At 43.0% G+C, this 18048-nt stretch overlaps 2 protein-coding genes across 5 annotated transcripts; one reads left to right on the top strand and one right to left on the bottom strand.

The window, feature by feature from the left end:
* Nucleotides 1-29: 29 nt before the first annotated feature.
* Nucleotides 30-8984, top strand: ankdd1b (ankyrin repeat and death domain containing 1B). 2 transcript variants are annotated; one of them, XM_042100084.1, is made up of 15 exons: nt 30-452; nt 1677-1777; nt 1892-1990; nt 2064-2162; nt 2423-2527; nt 3072-3176; nt 3275-3373; nt 3649-3747; nt 4028-4126; nt 4509-4598; nt 4857-4955; nt 5188-5283; nt 5773-5974; nt 7653-7784; nt 8184-8984. In XM_042100084.1, the coding sequence occupies exons 1-15, from the start codon at nt 269-271 to the stop codon at nt 8234-8236; spliced, it is 1662 nt and encodes a 553-aa protein (XP_041956018.1). In that variant the 5' UTR covers nt 30-268; the 3' UTR covers nt 8237-8984. The 2 variants fall into 2 exon arrangements, with proteins under 2 accessions (XP_041956018.1, XP_041956017.1); XM_042100083.1 differs by having other exon boundaries at nt 4500-4598.
* On the bottom strand, nt 8489-17030 carry poc5 (POC5 centriolar protein homolog (Chlamydomonas)). Of its 3 annotated transcripts, none has more exons than XM_042100081.1 (13): nt 16875-17030; nt 16095-16178; nt 15759-15906; nt 15556-15645; nt 15203-15387; nt 14748-14924; nt 13943-14047; nt 13207-13386; nt 12112-12277; nt 10828-10973; nt 10261-10416; nt 9794-9967; nt 8489-9205 (listed from the first exon to the last, which is right to left on the bottom strand). In XM_042100081.1, exons 2-13 carry the CDS (start codon nt 16176-16178, stop codon nt 9068-9070), a joined length of 1749 nt encoding a protein of 582 aa, XP_041956015.1. In that variant the 5' UTR covers nt 16875-17030; the 3' UTR covers nt 8489-9067. The 3 variants fall into 3 exon arrangements, with proteins under 3 accessions (XP_041956015.1, XP_041956014.1, XP_041956016.1); XM_042100080.1 differs by lacking the exon at nt 16875-17030 and adding an exon at nt 16695-16722; XM_042100082.1 differs by lacking the exon at nt 16875-17030 and adding an exon at nt 16433-16457.
* Nucleotides 17031-18048: the final 1018 nt, after the last annotated feature.

Below are 18048 nucleotides of genomic sequence, written 5' to 3'. Positions count from 1 at the left end.
TGCACTTTTCTCCTCCTTAGTACACTGGTTGGTTGGCCTGTGCCATATTCCTTGGTGTTTATATTTACAAAGAAAGGAGTCCACAGTTTTTGTATACAGGACCTCAACAGTTGAACCAGAGCATTGAGCTGATCCATGTAGTTAGATTAGACGAAGCGTGTTTCGTGTGGGTGTGGTGGACTTGCTGATCAAACACCGTAGACTTCAAAATATATCAGAAGCAAACGGCAGTGCCAGAGTGGATGGGAACGAGAAAGAAAGAGCCAGCATGAGCACTATGGAGAAACGGACTCTGGCGTTCAGAGACAGGCTTCTGAAGAGCCCTCTGCTGAAGAAGGAGAATCTCAACCCTAAGACATGGCTCAACTCTGAGTCGGTGAAAAGCTTCACAGATTTGGTCCTGCAGAGAGACACCACTGAGCCTGATACCAGTTATGACAATGCGGTGATGCGTAAGTTTGTGTATGTCAGCAATAGGCCAGAAAATGTTTTTATAATGTAAACTATTTATCAGATTTATGGAAAACGTTTCTGGCTTATCTATTCTTTTACTTGCTATAACCGTAGTTTGGGGAATACAATGTTAGCCATTAATACATTGGTTAATTAATACAGTTAAGAAGATCTGCATTCAGTTTCATTACACATTTATTAGGTCTTTATTCAACAATTTATCGTTGGTACTACATAGGTGATTTATTCTTGGTAAATCCTTAATATTAAGCAACTAGTTGGTCTTGATCTAAGGTTACTGTCATGTAATACGTTTTGACCATTTCATTGGAAATCTTACCTGTGCATTTAAGTTGCAAGCCTAATTCAACAATGGCTGTATGCCAAGTAAAACAATTTTCGTATAATTCTTGATACATTGATCATACTTGATGCTCAGTACAGCAAGTAAACAAAATCAATTCAAGCATGAGAAAACTGTTGTAGATTAGGACTAAGACAACCATTAGCCTATATCTTTGGGAGATGTTTTAATGAAGACCCAAAAAGAAAATGTATCAGCAATGTATCTGCATGGAGTTGCATTAATCATTAACGCAGTGATAGGCATGACTGTGTACATTCCACTAAGCGTGACGGGGAACGCCCAGCACTCCACAGCATCTGTGTGTACTACCACAGCCATGTTGGGCAGACTGTTTGTCTTCGTGTCTTGCCTCTGTGTCCCAGCCTCTGATTCATTCACTGCTTTTCCCAGCAAAGTCTTTTCAAGTGGACTAATAAACATGATGTCCTGTCTTTGTTGGAAAGCTATCACACATTCAGTCCTGGGGAAATACTATATTATTTTTGTATTTACACAGCTTGACTCACACAGCTGAGTGTGTTTAGGTCTATCCATACCATTAGTGTTGCATGCATGGCATGGAAAAATGATCAATTCACCTTCGCACTGTCAGCTAGAGCTCTATCTCTATATTCACTTATCTGCAGTTCCTTTTTTTTGTTTTAAGTTTTTTTTTTTAATTACGTTTTACTTTGGTTTAGTTTTTGTTGATGATTATGTCTAATTGTCTATATATTAAGTATATCTAGTTTGTTTTATTGTTTATTCGTTTGTCTCAGTGAACAGCACTTTGGTCAACTGCCGTTAATGAAAGTGCTTTTATAGATTAGTTGACATTGACATTAAGCCTTTTGTTAATTATGTCACTGTTGTGTAGTTTTGGAGTCTGAGAAGGAGTACATTGAGGCAGCTAAGAGAAATGATATTGAGTTCATGAAACTCAATGGAAGAGGTGTAAACGTCAACGCCAAGAATGTAGTAAGTCTCGCATCGCAATCAAGCACATGTACCTGATAGACATGTATTTCTTTGAGTTATCGCTGGACGCTGTAAGGGATGAACTGATCAACTCTGTCTCTGGCACCTCCCCAGCACTACCGAACTGCACTTCACTATGCCGTGGCCTTCCGCAATGTGGAGGCTGTCGAGATCATCCTGAGAAGACGAGCGAAGCTTGACTTACAGGACAGGGTAGGCAGGCTCTCTAAACAGACTAAACAAATATGGTTTCTTTACAAAGTCACTGACCATGGTTTGTGTGCAGCATGGGATTACTGGCATGCACTTGGCCGCCTGGTTCGGCAGTCTGGACATCCTGAAATTACTGGTACAAGCAGGGGCTGATCAGTCTGTGGAGACCAAGGTGAGCAAGGATCAGTGGCCAGATACTTTTGACCTGGCTGACCATCTCATGCCTTGAAGCACCATCTTATCTGGTTTTGCTGCAGTATGTCAAATCAGCAAGTGAGCAGCCATTATGAGCAGCTGTTACCACTTCAAAAAAAAAAAAAAGCATAGCTTTTTATGTCATCTGGTCTGGAAGCTAAATTGATGACGTCTTAAAACCATGTTGATTGATGAATATGCTGAGAGGCTCAGACGTGTGTGTGTGTGTCTTGCCAGGAAGGGATGAACATGATGCACTGCGCTGCCATAAACAACCATACGGACATCATGGGCTACATCATTGATGATCTGCAGATGAAGGAGCTGGATAAGAGAGATCAGGTATCATGTATTATGTCTGTCAGAAAGAGTTTGAGAGGGCTGACATCCATACTGAGGCAAAGGCACTCACTACGACACTGCTTTTGTATCGCACAAAACAAAAACACAGGGTTCAACTGAGTAGATACTGACATTTTTATTTTTACTATCTTTTTTAAAGTCTCAAATGTAAAAATTCTGGAAAACTGACCTTCAAGCATTTTAGTGCATTTGTAGCACAGCACTTAAAAAATAAATAAACGAAGAATCAAGGATGGCTAGAAGGGATATGTTTATTTAGAGATGGCTTCAAAGTCACATGACTACTAGAGACTGGAGTGCCGTGTACAACAAAACTAGACTGCACTTTGAAATCAGCCTCAAATAATCAATACTGTATTCTCCCTGCCCCTCCCATCAATCATACATTCCTCTTAAATCCCATTCCCTGCTCTCTATTACTACTCCCACACACACACACACACACTCTCACACACTTTCTCCCTCCATCAATACACTCTCTCCATCACTACTCTCTCTCTCTCTCTCTCTCTCTCTTCCTCAGCATGGGAACAGGCCTTTTGCGGTGGCTGCAGAGCATGGCTGTGTGCGGATGCTGGAGATGTTAATGGAGGATCCCTACAACATGGCCACCACAGAGGCCAATGAGGTGCGACCAGCTAGCCTAAGCCATGAGTGCTTTCTGAGAGGGGCCACTGGGTGGTAAACTCACGAGACTGTGAACTTGTTTTGTGATGTTTGTCTCAGAATGGAGACACGCCACTCCACTTGGCTGCAAAGAATGGCCAGCTGGAAGCAGTGCAGCTGCTCCTTGACAACTTTGAAAGCCGTGATGAAGTCAACAAGGTATCGTTGGCAGTGTCACACAGAACAATTCTGACACTGAAATGTGTACTGAAAAAAGTTAAATCCTTTCATTGCATGCTACAACTTTTTTTAAACTTTTGCGTTTTTGGTGGTATTCATTTGTTTAGCACCATTATGAATCTGAGACTTGAATAAATTCAAATGTAATTATGTCTAAGTTAAGTAGAGAACCGTCGTGTGTAGAACAGTAGCTCTGCTTGTGTGTGGACTGTTTGAGAGGCAGATCCTGACCCCAGCGGTCCCCTGTTCCGCAGGCTGGGGAGACGGCGCTCTACCAGGCCGCAGACGGAGGCCACGAGGAGTGTGTGGAGGCGTTGCTGGACGCGGGATGTGACCTCAATATCACCTCCGATGTGGGTACAGGACAGGAGTGTGAAGGACACTGGGCTGGGATGTGAAGAAGGAATATGTTTCTAGGCTGTTCAACTGTTCAAGTTAAACATTTAATGTGAAACTACAGCACACAAAAAGGCCAAAAATAGCAATAAGTCATGATCAATGTATGAATGTGATGTACTAGGGATATAACGTGAAACATGAAATTAGAGTAAGCACATTTTTTAATGTGTGGAAAGAAATGAAGGAGAATGTCCATTGGGAGGTGGTGTAATTCATTACCTGTCACTTTTCCAGGTCAAGAGCTCCCCTTTGCACCCAGTGTGTGAGAAAGGCTACACTTCACTGGCGAAGATCCTCATTGACAATGGAGCTTGGACCAATGCACAAAACCAGGTGGGAGCATCGGCCATGACCACCGCAGATCAGTGTATGGACATCCGAGATGAATTTGTCATTTGGATGATCACTTTTTGCTTGCATGACAAGACACTTTCCGGTTTCATTCTTATGGGGGAGTCTGATAGTGTCATATATTTGTTGGTGTACTGGAGTGTAGAGGTGGTATGGGCCTTTTTGGCAGTCACTGTATTTGTTCACATGCACATGCATCACTATGCATTTTAGTCAGTTCTGTTGTAACTCCATCAAAGCCCTTTCAAAAAGATTCAAAAGGGTCAAGTGTGCAGCTGGCCTGACAAACTGGTTAAAAAATCATAAAGGTCAGAGTTCATGAGCATTAGATGGTTCCCTTCTCCTCTGCTCTTAGCACCTGCAGGCTCCCCTGCACCTGGCTGTGCACAACTCTCACATCCCCGTCATCCACACGCTACTGGAGGCTGGCTGTGACCCCAACATCACTGAGCAGGTATGTAAACAACTCCTCAAAAGGCCACCAGGGAACGGAGTCGGGCTGAGCTGAGCGGATCTTAGTGTCTTTTGGCTGAAATAAACAGTCGTTTTATGAGACTCATTAAAAATGAATTTCATTTCAGGAAAATGTGGGTGTTCTGGTTCTTGGCCATTTTGAAAGCCCGCACAGGAACCAGGCGTGCACACCTTCTGCACTGTGTGTTTATGTAGCTTGTAGCCAGAACAGTTGATAGTTTTCTCTCATCATTCTCAGATGGGACAGACTGCTCTCCACATTGCAGCAGAGCTTGGCAAGGTGGACGTGGTGGAAATGATCTTGAAAGCCGACTTGGATCTGGAGCTCAAGGACAGGGTAATCAAAGCACTTTCTCTCTCTCACACACACACACACACACAGCAGCCTTAATTCCCCCATGAGGCCATAAACCTGAGCTTGTCTTTTACGGAGCTGCAACGGCCAGTTTGAGATCATTAGGTTTACGGCTTCCTTCATCATAAAAACTGAATATGAATGTTCCACTGCTGTCTAAGTTTTCAGCGGGATCTGAATCTTTCCTTTTTTACTTTCTTGCCCTGACTCACAGCAAGGCAAGACTGCCCTGGCTGTGGCCGCCCGGGCAGATGTTGTGATCATTGTAGACATGATAATCAAAGCAGAAAGATACTTCCACTGGAGAAGGGTGAGTTCAGGAGCCAGGTGGCATTTTTCAAAGCGGTATGGTAAATGGAGGAACGGGGAATGCAATTTGTTTTGTATGTTCAAAATTGTGTTATTGGAATGATTGTGACAGTTTGTTACATGGTACTGTTATGCCTGATGCTATAACATTTCTCACTTCTCTCTCACTGGGTGTTTATCATGAGAGGCAATTCAATAATGCTGAGCATATCAATTTAGCTCGAAATGTCACCCGGGCCAATTCTGCCCCCTCCACTTTCCTACATGACACAACAATTACATGACCACCAATTCTTGACAAGGCGTCTCAAAAACAAAATTGATTGGCACAATCCCCGAAACACTTAAGATATTTAGTGTAAGACAAATTTGTGGATTACTGCCGTTACTTTACTTTACCATTACTTTGACCTATTACTTGCTTCCTCACTGAGGTTTGCGAGCTATTCCCTTTTTTACGAAAGTGATATGAATAGATTGCCCTTTTCAGACCAATGCAGTGACAAATGAGATTCTTCACAATGAATTACCGCTGACGTTCAAAGTGGACCACCGAGCCGACACAAAGCAGATCCGCGACACCATGTGGAGACTGGCTTACAAGTGCTTCAAGCGCAACGAGTGGAAGAGGCTAGCAGAATACTGGGGCTTCACCCAGCAGCAAATGGCTGCCATTGAGGAACAGTGGACAGGTAACCACATGGGAGATGGTGTCCTGTGGACTCAACAAACTACTCCAAACTACTGCAATCATTTTTTTAATTGAATTGATATTTTTCATTTTGTTATACAGTATGTGCAAGAAAATAACGGTTAAACATATACAGCGGGGAAAATAAATATTGAACACGTCAACATTTTTTTCAGTAAGTATACTTCCAGTGAGGCTATTTGAAATTTTCACCAGACATTAGTATTAACTTAGGTAATCCACACATAAAAAAAAATCCAAACATTAATGTTCATAAGTAGAGTTATGAGTAAAAAAGTGTAATGCCACAGGAAAAAAGTATTGAACACGCCTACTGAAATTTCTTAAATACTTTGTGGAAAACCCTTTATTTGTAATGAGAGCTTCAAGGCATTTCCTCTATGACAAAACGAATCAGTCGCAGTATTCAGGTATGATTTTGGCCCATTCTTTTAAACAGATAGTCTTTTAATGTTGAAGATTCCAGGGGTCCCTCTTGTAAATCCTGATCTTTAGGTAACTTCCAAAACTGTTTAATTGGATTTAAGTTGGATTTCTCTGAAACCAATTGAGAGTTTCCTTTGCTGAATGCTTTGGATCATTGTCCTGCTGGAAGGTCTAGCCATGTCTCATCCTCATTGTTCTGGTGGATGGTAAGATTTTCCCAGAAAAAATGGCTCCATTCATCATTTCTTCAACTGTATGAAGTCTGCCACCATGAGATGAAAAACAGCCCCACACCGTGATGCCTCCACCTCCAAACTTCACTGTTGGTATGGTATTTTTAGGGTGATGCACAGTGCCATTTCTCTCCAAAATGTTTTTCTTCAGTAAAAGAGTCATGTGGGAGCGTGCATAGAGGCCATGGCGGTGGAGTGCATTACCTATGATTTTCTCGGTAACAATTGAACCTGCTGCCTCCAAGTCTTTCTGGAGTGGTCCTTGGCTCTTAGGCTACACTTCTGACTATCCTTCTGACTTCCTGGTTCCATCCGATTGATGATGCAGTGATGTTCCTTCCACTTGCTCCAATACTGCTTACTGGATGATTCTGAAGTTTTGAAATGCACCTGTAACCAGTTCCTTGATATGTTTTGCAACAATAATGTTGCAAAGGTCTTGGAAGAGCTCTTTGCTTTTACCCATCATGACATGTTTCTTGTGTGACAACTTGGTAACAAAAAAACGTTTTAAAGCTCATCAATATGTACTAACCCAGCTTACATTAATTTCAACAGATAGGAGGGATAATTACTCTCTAACTATGTATAGATTCCAGCTCGTTCCTTGCCATTCCTTGCCTTTGTGTACTGTTTTTTCTTAGTGTGTTCAATACTTTTTCCCTGTGCCATTCCACTTTTTTACTCATAACTCTACTTAGGGACATTAATGTTTGGATTTTTTAATATGTGTGGATTACCTAAGTTAATACTAATGTCTGTAGAAAATTTTATGCGAATAGCCTCTCTGGAAGTATACTTACTGAAAAAAATGTTGACGTGTTCAATACTTATTTTCTCTGCTGTATCTATATATATATATATATATATATATATATATATATATATATATATATATATATATATATATATATATATATATATATATATAGAGATATATATATAGGCCTACTATAAATAATAGGTCATTTGTTACATACAAAAGTAATTGTTTTTTAGGGCCCCAGAGCTACCAGGAACATGGCAACAGGATGCTTCTGATCTGGCTCCATGGGGTGATTAGCACACAGAGGAGTGCTGCCAAAGAGCTGTACGAGGGGCTTCTCTCCACAGGGAACAGGAAAGTCGCAGGTATGACAGATCACAGCCAAGTTGACCTTACTCATAACGCAGTGACCCCTCATAAATTAAGGCCTGTAATGTGATATGTCAAGCGCTGCACACTAACAGTGGCCTGGGTGAATACACTGCACACACGTGACTCTCGTGGACACTGAACAGGGGAGACAAAAGCTGTGGCTTTCATTTTCATTTAACAGATCAAAGAGAGGTCACGTCCATTTTGAATACAACCTAGTGAAACATACCTCAAATACTTTTCTTGCGCTACCTGAATTATTTTTAGTCATTACAGGTGTTTTCCTTTATTTATTCATGCATTTAGTTTCTCTGTATATTCTTCTGCTTCTCTTATACTGTATTCTCACTCCTATATCTGAGAAATTCCTTTTGTCTTGTCTCTTTTTCCAGAGAAAATACGAATGGAAGCAGAGAACAATATAAAGAAATGCACTATTTCCTGATGCTGGACGAGGAAGGACTATTTTGCACAGAGGACACCAGCTAAATGATTTCTGAGACTCTTGTCTGATGTGTGCGGTGTTCTATTACATTTGCCATTTTGCACATTTTTTCAACATAATTGCTTTCTTATAGGCTAAGGCTACAGTCACTTTGAACTCAGGCAAGGACTTTGTACCAGTTCATACAGTATATCTGTTGAACATCACATCTCTCTAAAAAAGCAGCTAATTCATTGTTCAGTCAAAGCATGGTGGCCGTCTTTGTCTGAAAACATTCAGATGTTTTATTGTTGGTATACGGACAGTGAAAATACAAATTTCAAGTATGCGTCTTAACTTCAGACATTATCATTACAAACAAGGAAATGATTGCACAACAACTCTAGGACAGGTCATTATTGTAGAAAACATTAAATTAAAAAATAAATATTTCAAGTATCTCAAAAACATCAGTTTAACCTTAAAAGGCATTTTAAAAATGCATGGCCATAGTATGGCTTTCATCAAACCACTTTCTGCTTAACTCATAGTTTTTCTCAAAAGGTTAATTTATTCAATCTTAAACCAATGAACATAATTCTAAAAGGCAGGGATAGCATCCTTGTGAAGAGAAAAAATCCCATTTGTCCTTCCAGTAAAAAATGCAGTGTGTACTTGCTTTCTTCACTGGCATAGACTAAAACGTGTGTGTCTCTGTGTATGTACTGGTGTTGTGATACTGAAAAAAATAAAACATTTTTTTTTCTTGCTTGCTTGCGTGTGAGTGTGTGTGTGGGGGGGGGGGGATTTGTGTATCAGTGTGCATTTGTTTCTGTGTGTGTGTGTGTGAGTTCACTCCACCACTTTGACAGTGTGGATGTGAGCGCTAGAGTGGGCGCGGGGGTCCCTGGAGCTCCTGCTGCCTGGGAGAGCCTGGGCCTGATGAATGGAGCGTGGGTACCTGGCTGCTGCCGTCTGCTCCACTGTGAACTACAGCCCAACACAGACACACAGGGAGTCAGCGGAGACAGAGAGTTACAGAGACTACAGAAAAGCTAAAGGAAAACAAAGGAACTATGGACTACAGGCAGCTTCAATATGATCCAAAAGGCATAAACTAAATGTATGATGAAAAACACTGGTATTGTTTTAGTCATTTCAATATTGTTATGCCAATGGAACAGTGTGACCAGACTATTAAAAAGTATTAATTACATGTATATGAGGCAGTATTACAATATTCTGAAAAATTCAATTCTACAACAGCATGCATTTTCATATCAAATGATTAGCATCACCCCATGCATAGAAATAAATCATTCCAGGTATACTGAATATAAGTCACGTTTTTATTTACTCAAGTTGCCACTTACATTTAGACATAAACTGATTAATTAATGGACGCAGGCACATTTTTCCAAGAGAGAAAATGCACATTTCCAGTGTGAGATGAATTATAAACAATCCAATTACAAGCAATCCAATGTAAAGCAGAACACGATGCACATTATTGTAAGCTAGTTAAAAATTAACACATTGAAACAGTTACTTTGTGCAGCTGAATATGTTATCACATACCTGAGTAACTGGATGATGACGCTCCACGACTACAGAGCTCCTTGATTGGCCCGTGCGTGTGACCCGTAGGCTGCTGGGCATGTGGGTCCGGGTCATGTCTGTGTGTCCGGTCACACGAGCAGTCACTGTCCTGCTTGGTCTCTGTGGACCTCCCGAAGTTGCTCGGCCGCTGAACTAACGTGGGTGGAAGGGAGGGGGGGGGGGGTGTTTACAAAAAAGCTGTTCTAGTTCTATTACTACATGGAGATGACAGTGCCAACACAACCTTCCACACAGATCCACAGCACTAGTGATAGGCTATGCATTAGTCTATCTTCATTTTACATAATGCTACAAAACCGGACTTAGAATATAACTGAATATGATATTGTCATTATAACATATCGCATATAAACAACAAAATTCCTTTTTAGAAACAACACTGCACTTGAATATTAAGACATTAAAAGAGAGTAGCAGAGCCATACCTGTCTGTGGGATGTTACAGTCCCCCCTAGTGGTACGGCGCTACTCCCTGTAGTACTGGTGGTGGAGGAGGGAGGGAGGGCTTCGGCTCTGGGCAGCCCCATGCTGGAGTCTGGGCCCATGTGGGAGAGGAACAGACTGGGGCCTGGACCAGGAGACTGGAGCCAGAGGAGACAGAGCACACATCACCAGAGAGCAGACCACTCACTGACACACCAACTGTCACCACACACACAAAACACACACACATAATGTTTCTGCCTCTTTAACTTCTCACTGGTGAAAGGATGGTGCATTAGTAAAACTACAAACCATGGGAGAGAGGTGGCTTTGTGAAGGCCAGTGCAGACATTTTGTCTTGCAAAAGGGATCATCAATGTGTTGAAGTGCCAGCCTCATAGACAAAGTGCTAAATCACCTAACAAGACAAGTGTCAAGTGAGGTCTGCTTTGTGAAGACTGTCAAAAAAGGGAGGCACAGGAAAACAGACCCAAGTGTCTTTTAATAAACCCTGGACAAAGCATCCTTTGAGGACAGGAAGTCCACTGGGTACGGGGCTAGGCGCTCACCATCCTGTCCGCGTCACTGCGGGATGGGGCCAGCGCTGCGGCCTGGGTCTCCATGGCGAACGGCACGTCAGAGAAGGAAGAGGTGGGCCGAGGCTGCAGGCCGGCCAATGAGCCGAAGCTCGGATCATCCCGTGGGGGAGGAGCATCTGGACAGAGGAGGGAGGGAAAGCGTCAATCCCGGATAAATCATTTGTGAAGGAAAAAAACAACAACAGCCTTTGACAGTTCATTACAAGTGGGCTCCAAAGCGAACAAGTTGTAGTCACAGCTTTTTTTTATGAACTGATTTTAAATGAACACTCTCCCACTACCTCAAAACACTGGGCATGAGTGATAAGCCTTATTGGGAAGCAGTATATTTTGTGTGTCTGCGCTCAGGCGTACACAAACACACACACACACACACACACACTCTCTTTCATGAGCTGAGGCGGCAGTGAAATGAACACACCCACTGCCTTAAAGGAACGTTCACTCAGCTGTCAGCTCCCTGCCAGAGTCACAACCTTTTCCAGCGCTCCAGGAGGAGTCAGCATATTCCCACCCACTCACAATTTACCCCCACTGCACACACACACACACGCACATATATATCACAGACACACACACACACACACACACACACACACACGTGTATGTGCATGCACACACACACACACACACACACACTCACATATCTGTCTCACACACACACAGGAAGGCCCATCAAAGAGCAAGCGACTTGAGGGAAAAATGAGAAACGACAGGCCCTACACCCCGCTTACTATTAATCCATATCGGTCCGAGGCACTCGGCTGATGAGATGGGGGAGGGGTTGGGTATGCGGGGGTGGACGGGTGGGTGCATAGAAACTCAGGCCGCAGGTTCACTGCATTCAAACAAAAGGGGGACCCTCCTGGCTAGCCGTTTCTCCTCATTTCATCACTTCCAGTAGACACACACACACACACATAAACACACACACACACACTTCTCCCATGAAGAGACGGCTAAGGACGGGCAAACTTGAAGCATTACAAATTGTACATGATATAATTAGATGTATATAGATGTACATCACCAGCCCTGCGAGTGCTGCAATTGGCTATTGGTGGGCTTAAAATAGGTTTTTAACAGGCGTTTAAATTATTGTGTTCGTTCATGACTGGGGTGATCTAGGGTTTACCTCCCTGAAGGGGGGGGTGTTCCTGAAAGGACATGCGTGTTCTGGGAATCCCCCAGAGCCCTACAGACACGAGACCCTGTGTGCCTTGTGACTTTGCCCTCAGACGTGGCGTGACTCACCATGCTCCTGGGGCCGGCCCTCTCCCCCGTGGAACATGCTCAGGGCCTCCATGTTGAGGGCGCACACGCCGCGCATGAAGGCCTTCTTCATGGAGTCCTCGTAGCGATCGCGCTCCAGGTGCAGCTTCTGGATCTCCGCTTGTGCTTTCTGCAGCGCCTCCATGTTCTGACACACGCACACACACACACATATATAAGTACACACAAACAATGACACAATCACCAAGCCACCCACACACACATCAAACAAGGTTACCGTACAAACCGTCTTCAAACGCCTCTCTAGCCTCTGCCACCCCCGCACTCTCCCCGTCAGCCTGTCACAGCAGAACCCCCTTTCCTTCCTTCAACCCTTCCCCCCTTTCTTTCTCTCTCTCTCCTCCTCCCCCTCGCTCCTTCCTTCTCTCTCCTGCACGCTATTAATCTCTCCCTTAGTAGCCGTCCGCATCAATCAAGCTTAATTGCTATGCTTTTCCACAGCAAATGTTCACGGGCGCTATTAACCTTCGAGGCTAATGGAGTTTAACTATGACGAAAAGCTAACTTGTTAAAACTCGACTAGTCATTTTTAAAATTCTGCCCGTGTCTATTGCTGGGCTGGGTGCTGCGGCATAGACAGAGTGCTTCAGCCTGGGCTGGCTTCCAAGACGATGTCTTGTCCGCTTAGAGGCTAAAAACACAGTCTAAGGCGTAAGAGTTGCCCCTTAGCGACGGATCCTTCTGTGAACAATCAATAGGACTATATTTCATCATTAGTGCAGTGCCAGCGCAGGTTTAAAGACTCTTTTCCATGATTTTGTGACAGCCCATCTAGAACTGCACTTCTACGCAACTGTTTAAAAAGGAGGTTCAGCTACTAGGCTAAGTAAAATTGGACTCAATTTAAGATCCAATTCCGACATGTTGGCTTTGCAGTTATGATTTGCACGTCTACGCAAATGTTGCAAAGGTGGGCTCAACCAAAATGCTACATGCTGGAAACAACTTCATTGGCATTAGCTTCTATATGATTGGAACATTTGCCACATTGTTCTTGTACCGTGGTTTTGTTCATATTCGCATTCACATTTCGTTCATGGAGGGTGTCTGTCTCACCTCGGCCATCTTGGCCTCGTAGTCGTTGGAGAGCTGCACGCAGACCTCCTCGGCGCGGGCACGGCACGCCCGCTCCACGCGCTCCTTCCAGCGGCTGGAGATGAGAGAGTGCCAGGCGGCCCACACCTTCTTCTTCAGCTGTTGCTGGTAGTGCTGCTCGGCCATCCTGCCACCCTGGGCCTGGGGGATTCACAGCACCAGGGGTACTTGCAGTGAGACAGGGGCAGTTTACACTGTGACATTCATAATTAGAATAATTAACAATCTGTTAACCTGTTCCACTATAGCATACGTGTCATTGAGAAAATTGGGAACTAACTGAGAATAAACTGTAGACTCTGGCTATCAAACTTATACAACAACACCATGAACTAGATCAATGTTGTGACAGATTAAGAAAACACAAGATTTTCATGGAATGCTACCTTGTTTTCAGCAATGGTGCCTTAACATATAATTGCCAATGGGTTTCAAAGTATTTGTGAAAGCTTGCACACAATAGAGATGAAAGTGAAAAAACAATAACTTCAGATCCACATCAACAGGCTGCAACTGCAGGGCCAGTCCAAAGAAACCCATCTCTGTTTATAAATAATGTAACACTTCAAAGGCAAGACAACAAATAAACAAGTTCAGTAGGGGCAAAGGTCGCCTGGTGGCATGCAGACTGTCATCCTGTCTCCCCTTCCTATGCCCTCTGCCCCCGGTCTCCCCCCCCCCGCCCCCCTCCAGTCACCTCCTCTCGGAGAGCGCCGTGGCGGAGCCTCCACTGCGTGAACGACCTCATCATCTCCAGCCGCTCCCGCTGTCTGTCAAGTGCGTAGCTCAGGTTCTTAATCACCTGCCAGAGGCAAAACATTCAGTATGGTGGTGGTTTCATCTGGAGTAGGATTAAGAACTAGCTTAGTCGGTATTAGCAACAGTGAATGCAAGTTTCTTAATCGGTATTAGCAACAGTGAATGCAAGTTTCTTAATCGGTATTAGCAACAGTGAATGCAAGTTTCTCCAGCCAGATCCATCCTGGGAACCTACAGAACTGCATGTTTCAGGGTTTTTTTCCCCTTCTATTCACTTAATGCATCCGAAAAATGTAAAACTTCAGATTGAAGTTGACCATTTGTGTAGAGTATGTTCATCTAGCATTTTCCACCCAGCTCTGTTTTTTTTTCACTGGGCTTATGGAGGTAAATGTGGGTCTACTCATACCAGACTGGCATTCATGAGTAGGAGGAGGTAGAAGGTCTGAAACATGCAATTTTCTGTGGGCGCTAGGAGGCGGCGCTGAGGCCTGACACAATGGATAAGGGCAACTGTCACGATTTAAACTGTTCCAAGCAGATGAACTTTCACACATTATCTTTAACCTGACTGATTAAAATGACTTGAAATGAGCTTCAAATTGCACAAATTAATGTTTGGACTATGCAGCGTGTCCTTTTCAACGCGCCTCCATGGGTTGGAGATTAACACGAGGATGAGCGTATGTACGTAGACAGACAGACAGACAGACAGACATACACACACACACACACACACACACCTCATCCTTCCTCTGACTGGAGAGCTCGTACGTGTGCAGCAGGTCCTTTAGCCCATCCATATCTACGTTCACGGCAACCATGTCGGCCGCGTGCTTCTCCCTCTCCTTCCTTAGTGCCAGCTTATGCTGCTCGGCATACGCCAGCTTCCACTTTCTCAGCTCCATCAGCACGTTGGTCTGGGGTGATAATTACATGCTTTTACACTCATTTATCTGGATCTACGCCGTGTACTCCTGCAGTACAGCTTTACACAGGTCTGGGTGATTAGAGAGAGGTTCTTTTAACTAGTCCAGCAAGTGAAGAGTCATTAGCAGCTTTTAACAAGCACCATAAACGTTTATGCAATAGCATGTACAGTACTTCAAATTGTTAAAATAATAATCTTAAAAAAGAAAATGTAATTAGATTCAACTTTATACAATTTAATATAATTGACTTGAAAAGAAAGGTCAACCTTCAGGTTGTCACTCCACATATCCAAGACGTTTTCCATTCTGGTCATGTTCTCCTCCGAGACGGACACCTCAGTCTCCACGGTGATGACAGCATCCGGGCTGCTTTGCCTGGAAGTCTCTGAAGCAGTCTGCTGTCTCTCTGGTACACTCTCATTACCGGGAGATCTGCCCAATATCTCCATGTCTGGGACAGAAAGGAAAAAAGTTCCAGTGAAATGGACCATGGTGCAGTCTCTCTCTCTTTTCAGAAATATATGAATATATGAATGTGTTCAAACAGTCAATGTATTCTAGAATTGCGGTTATGCAAGCTTAGCAGACATAACCCTGATCAAATAGCAATTTGTTCTACCTTCTGATGCTTGGACATGAGAGGAATCCCGATCAAGAGGAGTTGCCCTGGTAGAGGTCACCCCTCTTCCCGAGTGTCTTCCACTATCCTCTGACAGTTGAGAAAGGCAGATCAGAAAGTGCATGGAGAGGAAGGGGGGGGGGGGGTTGTTCAACGCTTACCTTTTACTGTTGACTGATTAATCATTGATGTTAACTTCTCACCTTCAGTAGGTTGAGATCGCAGGCCCTCCAGGAGGTGAGAAATTGGTCCAGATGCAGAGAGTTGTGACATTTGAAGCAGCTGGGATGGTGTGCTTGGCTCAAACTTGGGAGTGACCACAGCATGCCTCAGGAGCTCCTCATACTCATCCTGATTGAAACAAAACCCCTCCATGAAGCACAAATCCATCATCCAAACATATTAAGACTTTTACCCCAACCTCCTGACAAGATAATCTTATGGATGGAATGATATTCAAATGCAGAGTCAAACAACGAATAAGACCCTTATAGCCTGCTGCTGTTGAGTGTATTAGTGGAAAGAACCGTTAGGTTTACCTGCAACTCTGAGGACACCGAGCTCCCTTGATCTGAATCCTTAGGCAGAGCTGGACTGCTTGCTTCCCCCTCATCAGAGGACATCTATTGAAAGAAGGGAAACCAAAAGCATGTTGGGTCACCTTCCTAATGAACCACTGATATTACCTAGCCTGGGTCCTGACTAATGATCAGTGCGTAACTTCAGTAATAGCGCAGATGTAACATTTACAGCAAATTGCAAGTAATTTACAACGTTGCACGCTATTACCGTGTATTTAGCTAAACAAATGAACGTTAAACAGGCAATTATGATAGACTCCCTAGCTGAGATTATCCTGCTACCTTTGATCACTAACCTGTTTTAGGTTTAGGAAAATAATTAGGAAGTTAACGCTAATATTTTTGCAAATAAGCAGTTGTTTAGCTTTCTCGCCCACATGACAAAATCCATGTCGCTAAGTTAAGGTTAGTGTTGCTAGCTGGTAACGTTAAGCTAACTAGCTTCTAGCTTGCCGCGTTGATGCCGCTCGAGACCGATGACGTTAACTACATTAGTTCACTTCACTGGTTAACTTAGCTAGTCAATCCCTAGGTGGGTTTGGATAAACAGTTCAATACCATTATTCGTGTGTAGACGTTGTTACCTCGACAGATGAGCTAACTCGCTAGCATAAGCTTAAACAAAACTTAACGTTAACGTTATTATAGCACACCCTGCCCTAACGTTAACATGCCTAAAAGTTAGCCACCCACCACCAACACTAGCGAATTTGTAAGAATTTATATTTACAAGCCTACCTCTTGGCAGTCGTGCCGTTTTCCTAATATTTCTCTTTTCCTTTTTGGAACTGGTAGTCAGTAAACAACACTCACTCAGTCGAAATCAGAATCAGTAACTTTTAGAAGCTATTTCAACCTGGCAGTTTCAAATTGTTAACTGCATGAGTATGAGCTAATTTAATTGGTTAGAATTGTCTACCCCATCACCGTTGTTCCTTGTGATTGGATAGCACGTTACTATGGTTGCATAAACGGAAAAGAGACTCTTCAAACTGTACACATTGCAATATGCGTGCCGCGCTGCAGGAAAAACACAGGCTGATGGAGTCTTTTGGCACTATAACATGTTATATAGCCTAATGTCATCTTATAAACTTCAGCTACATAAATATGCATACAAGAACAAATAGGATAGTTGCTCATTTCGCTTGCAGTTTTGCCCGGTGTTTCTTTTAATATGGTACAAACATTTTACATTAATCTCCTTGTCAGATGCTATTCGAGCAGTAACCTAATCCATTAGATTCACCCGTATGGTGTTTTACAGAAACCTTTATGATTTCAGCCCGTAGGTCTAGCCTGTAGCCTTCGCTTCCTAACACGGTAGACAAGAGGACATCAAAGTTGAGCAGTAAGGTTATTTGGGATGGTCACAATCGTATCTGTTACATGTAGATGCTAGGCAGGCTACACTTTGGATGATAATGATAATAGCCTACTGACTTTACTTTACCAACAGAGTGTAATGCTGAGTTTAATCTCAATTTAAGAGCAATCTTTGTGCCCACTGCATGGCCCCAATTTATTGATTTATTTATTCACAACAAACGTAACATTATAATAGTAACATTATAATAGTACTAAGAATAAGTGTATGTGCAGGATGAAGAGCAGTAGAATATGACTATGCATAAGTGTAATTACAGTATGTACATTTGTAAATAAATAAATGGACACTATAGGCTTTTCTATCCATTTGTCCCAAAATACTACAAGATTCCTATAGTTCTTTTTCATAAGGGTAGTGTGGGTCCAAAACAAAGATTTCAGGTAAAACATTTTTATTTTCTGAAAACAATAGCCTATTTCTACAAACAGTAGCCTAGGCTAACAAACACCAACATTTAACTGAGAATTTTCCATTTCCCCAGCCCTGGTGGCTCATCTTACCCTACAACCACCATTTGAAAGA

The sequence above is a fragment of the Alosa sapidissima genome, chromosome 8 (genome assembly GCF_018492685.1).
Source record: "Alosa sapidissima isolate fAloSap1 chromosome 8, fAloSap1.pri, whole genome shotgun sequence".
Taxonomy (NCBI): domain Eukaryota; kingdom Metazoa; phylum Chordata; class Actinopteri; order Clupeiformes; family Clupeidae; genus Alosa; species Alosa sapidissima.
The sequence above is the reverse complement of the archived record's forward strand: the minus strand, read 5'-3'. Positions and strand labels throughout refer to the sequence as shown.

Coding starts and splice junctions, on each gene's coding strand:
- ankdd1b (XM_042100083.1), top strand. CDS start 269: ATGAGCACTATGGAGAAACGGACTCTGGCGTTCAGAGACAGGCTTCTG. Junction 3,177..3,274: donor CCACCACAGAGGCCAATGAG/GTGCGACCAGCT, acceptor TGTTTGTCTCAG/AATGGAGACACGCCACTCCA. Junction 4,127..4,499: donor GGACCAATGCACAAAACCAG/GTGGGAGCATCG, acceptor CTCTGCTCTTAG/CACCTGCAGGCTCCCCTGCA.
- poc5 (XM_042100080.1), bottom strand. Junction 15,388..15,555: donor TCATGTCCAAGCATCAGAAG/GTAGAACAAATT, acceptor TTTCTGTCCCAG/ACATGGAGATATTGGGCAGA. Junction 9,206..9,793: donor GTCATCATCCAGTTACTCAG/GTATGTGATAAC, acceptor GTTGGGCTGTAG/TTCACAGTGGAGCAGACGGC.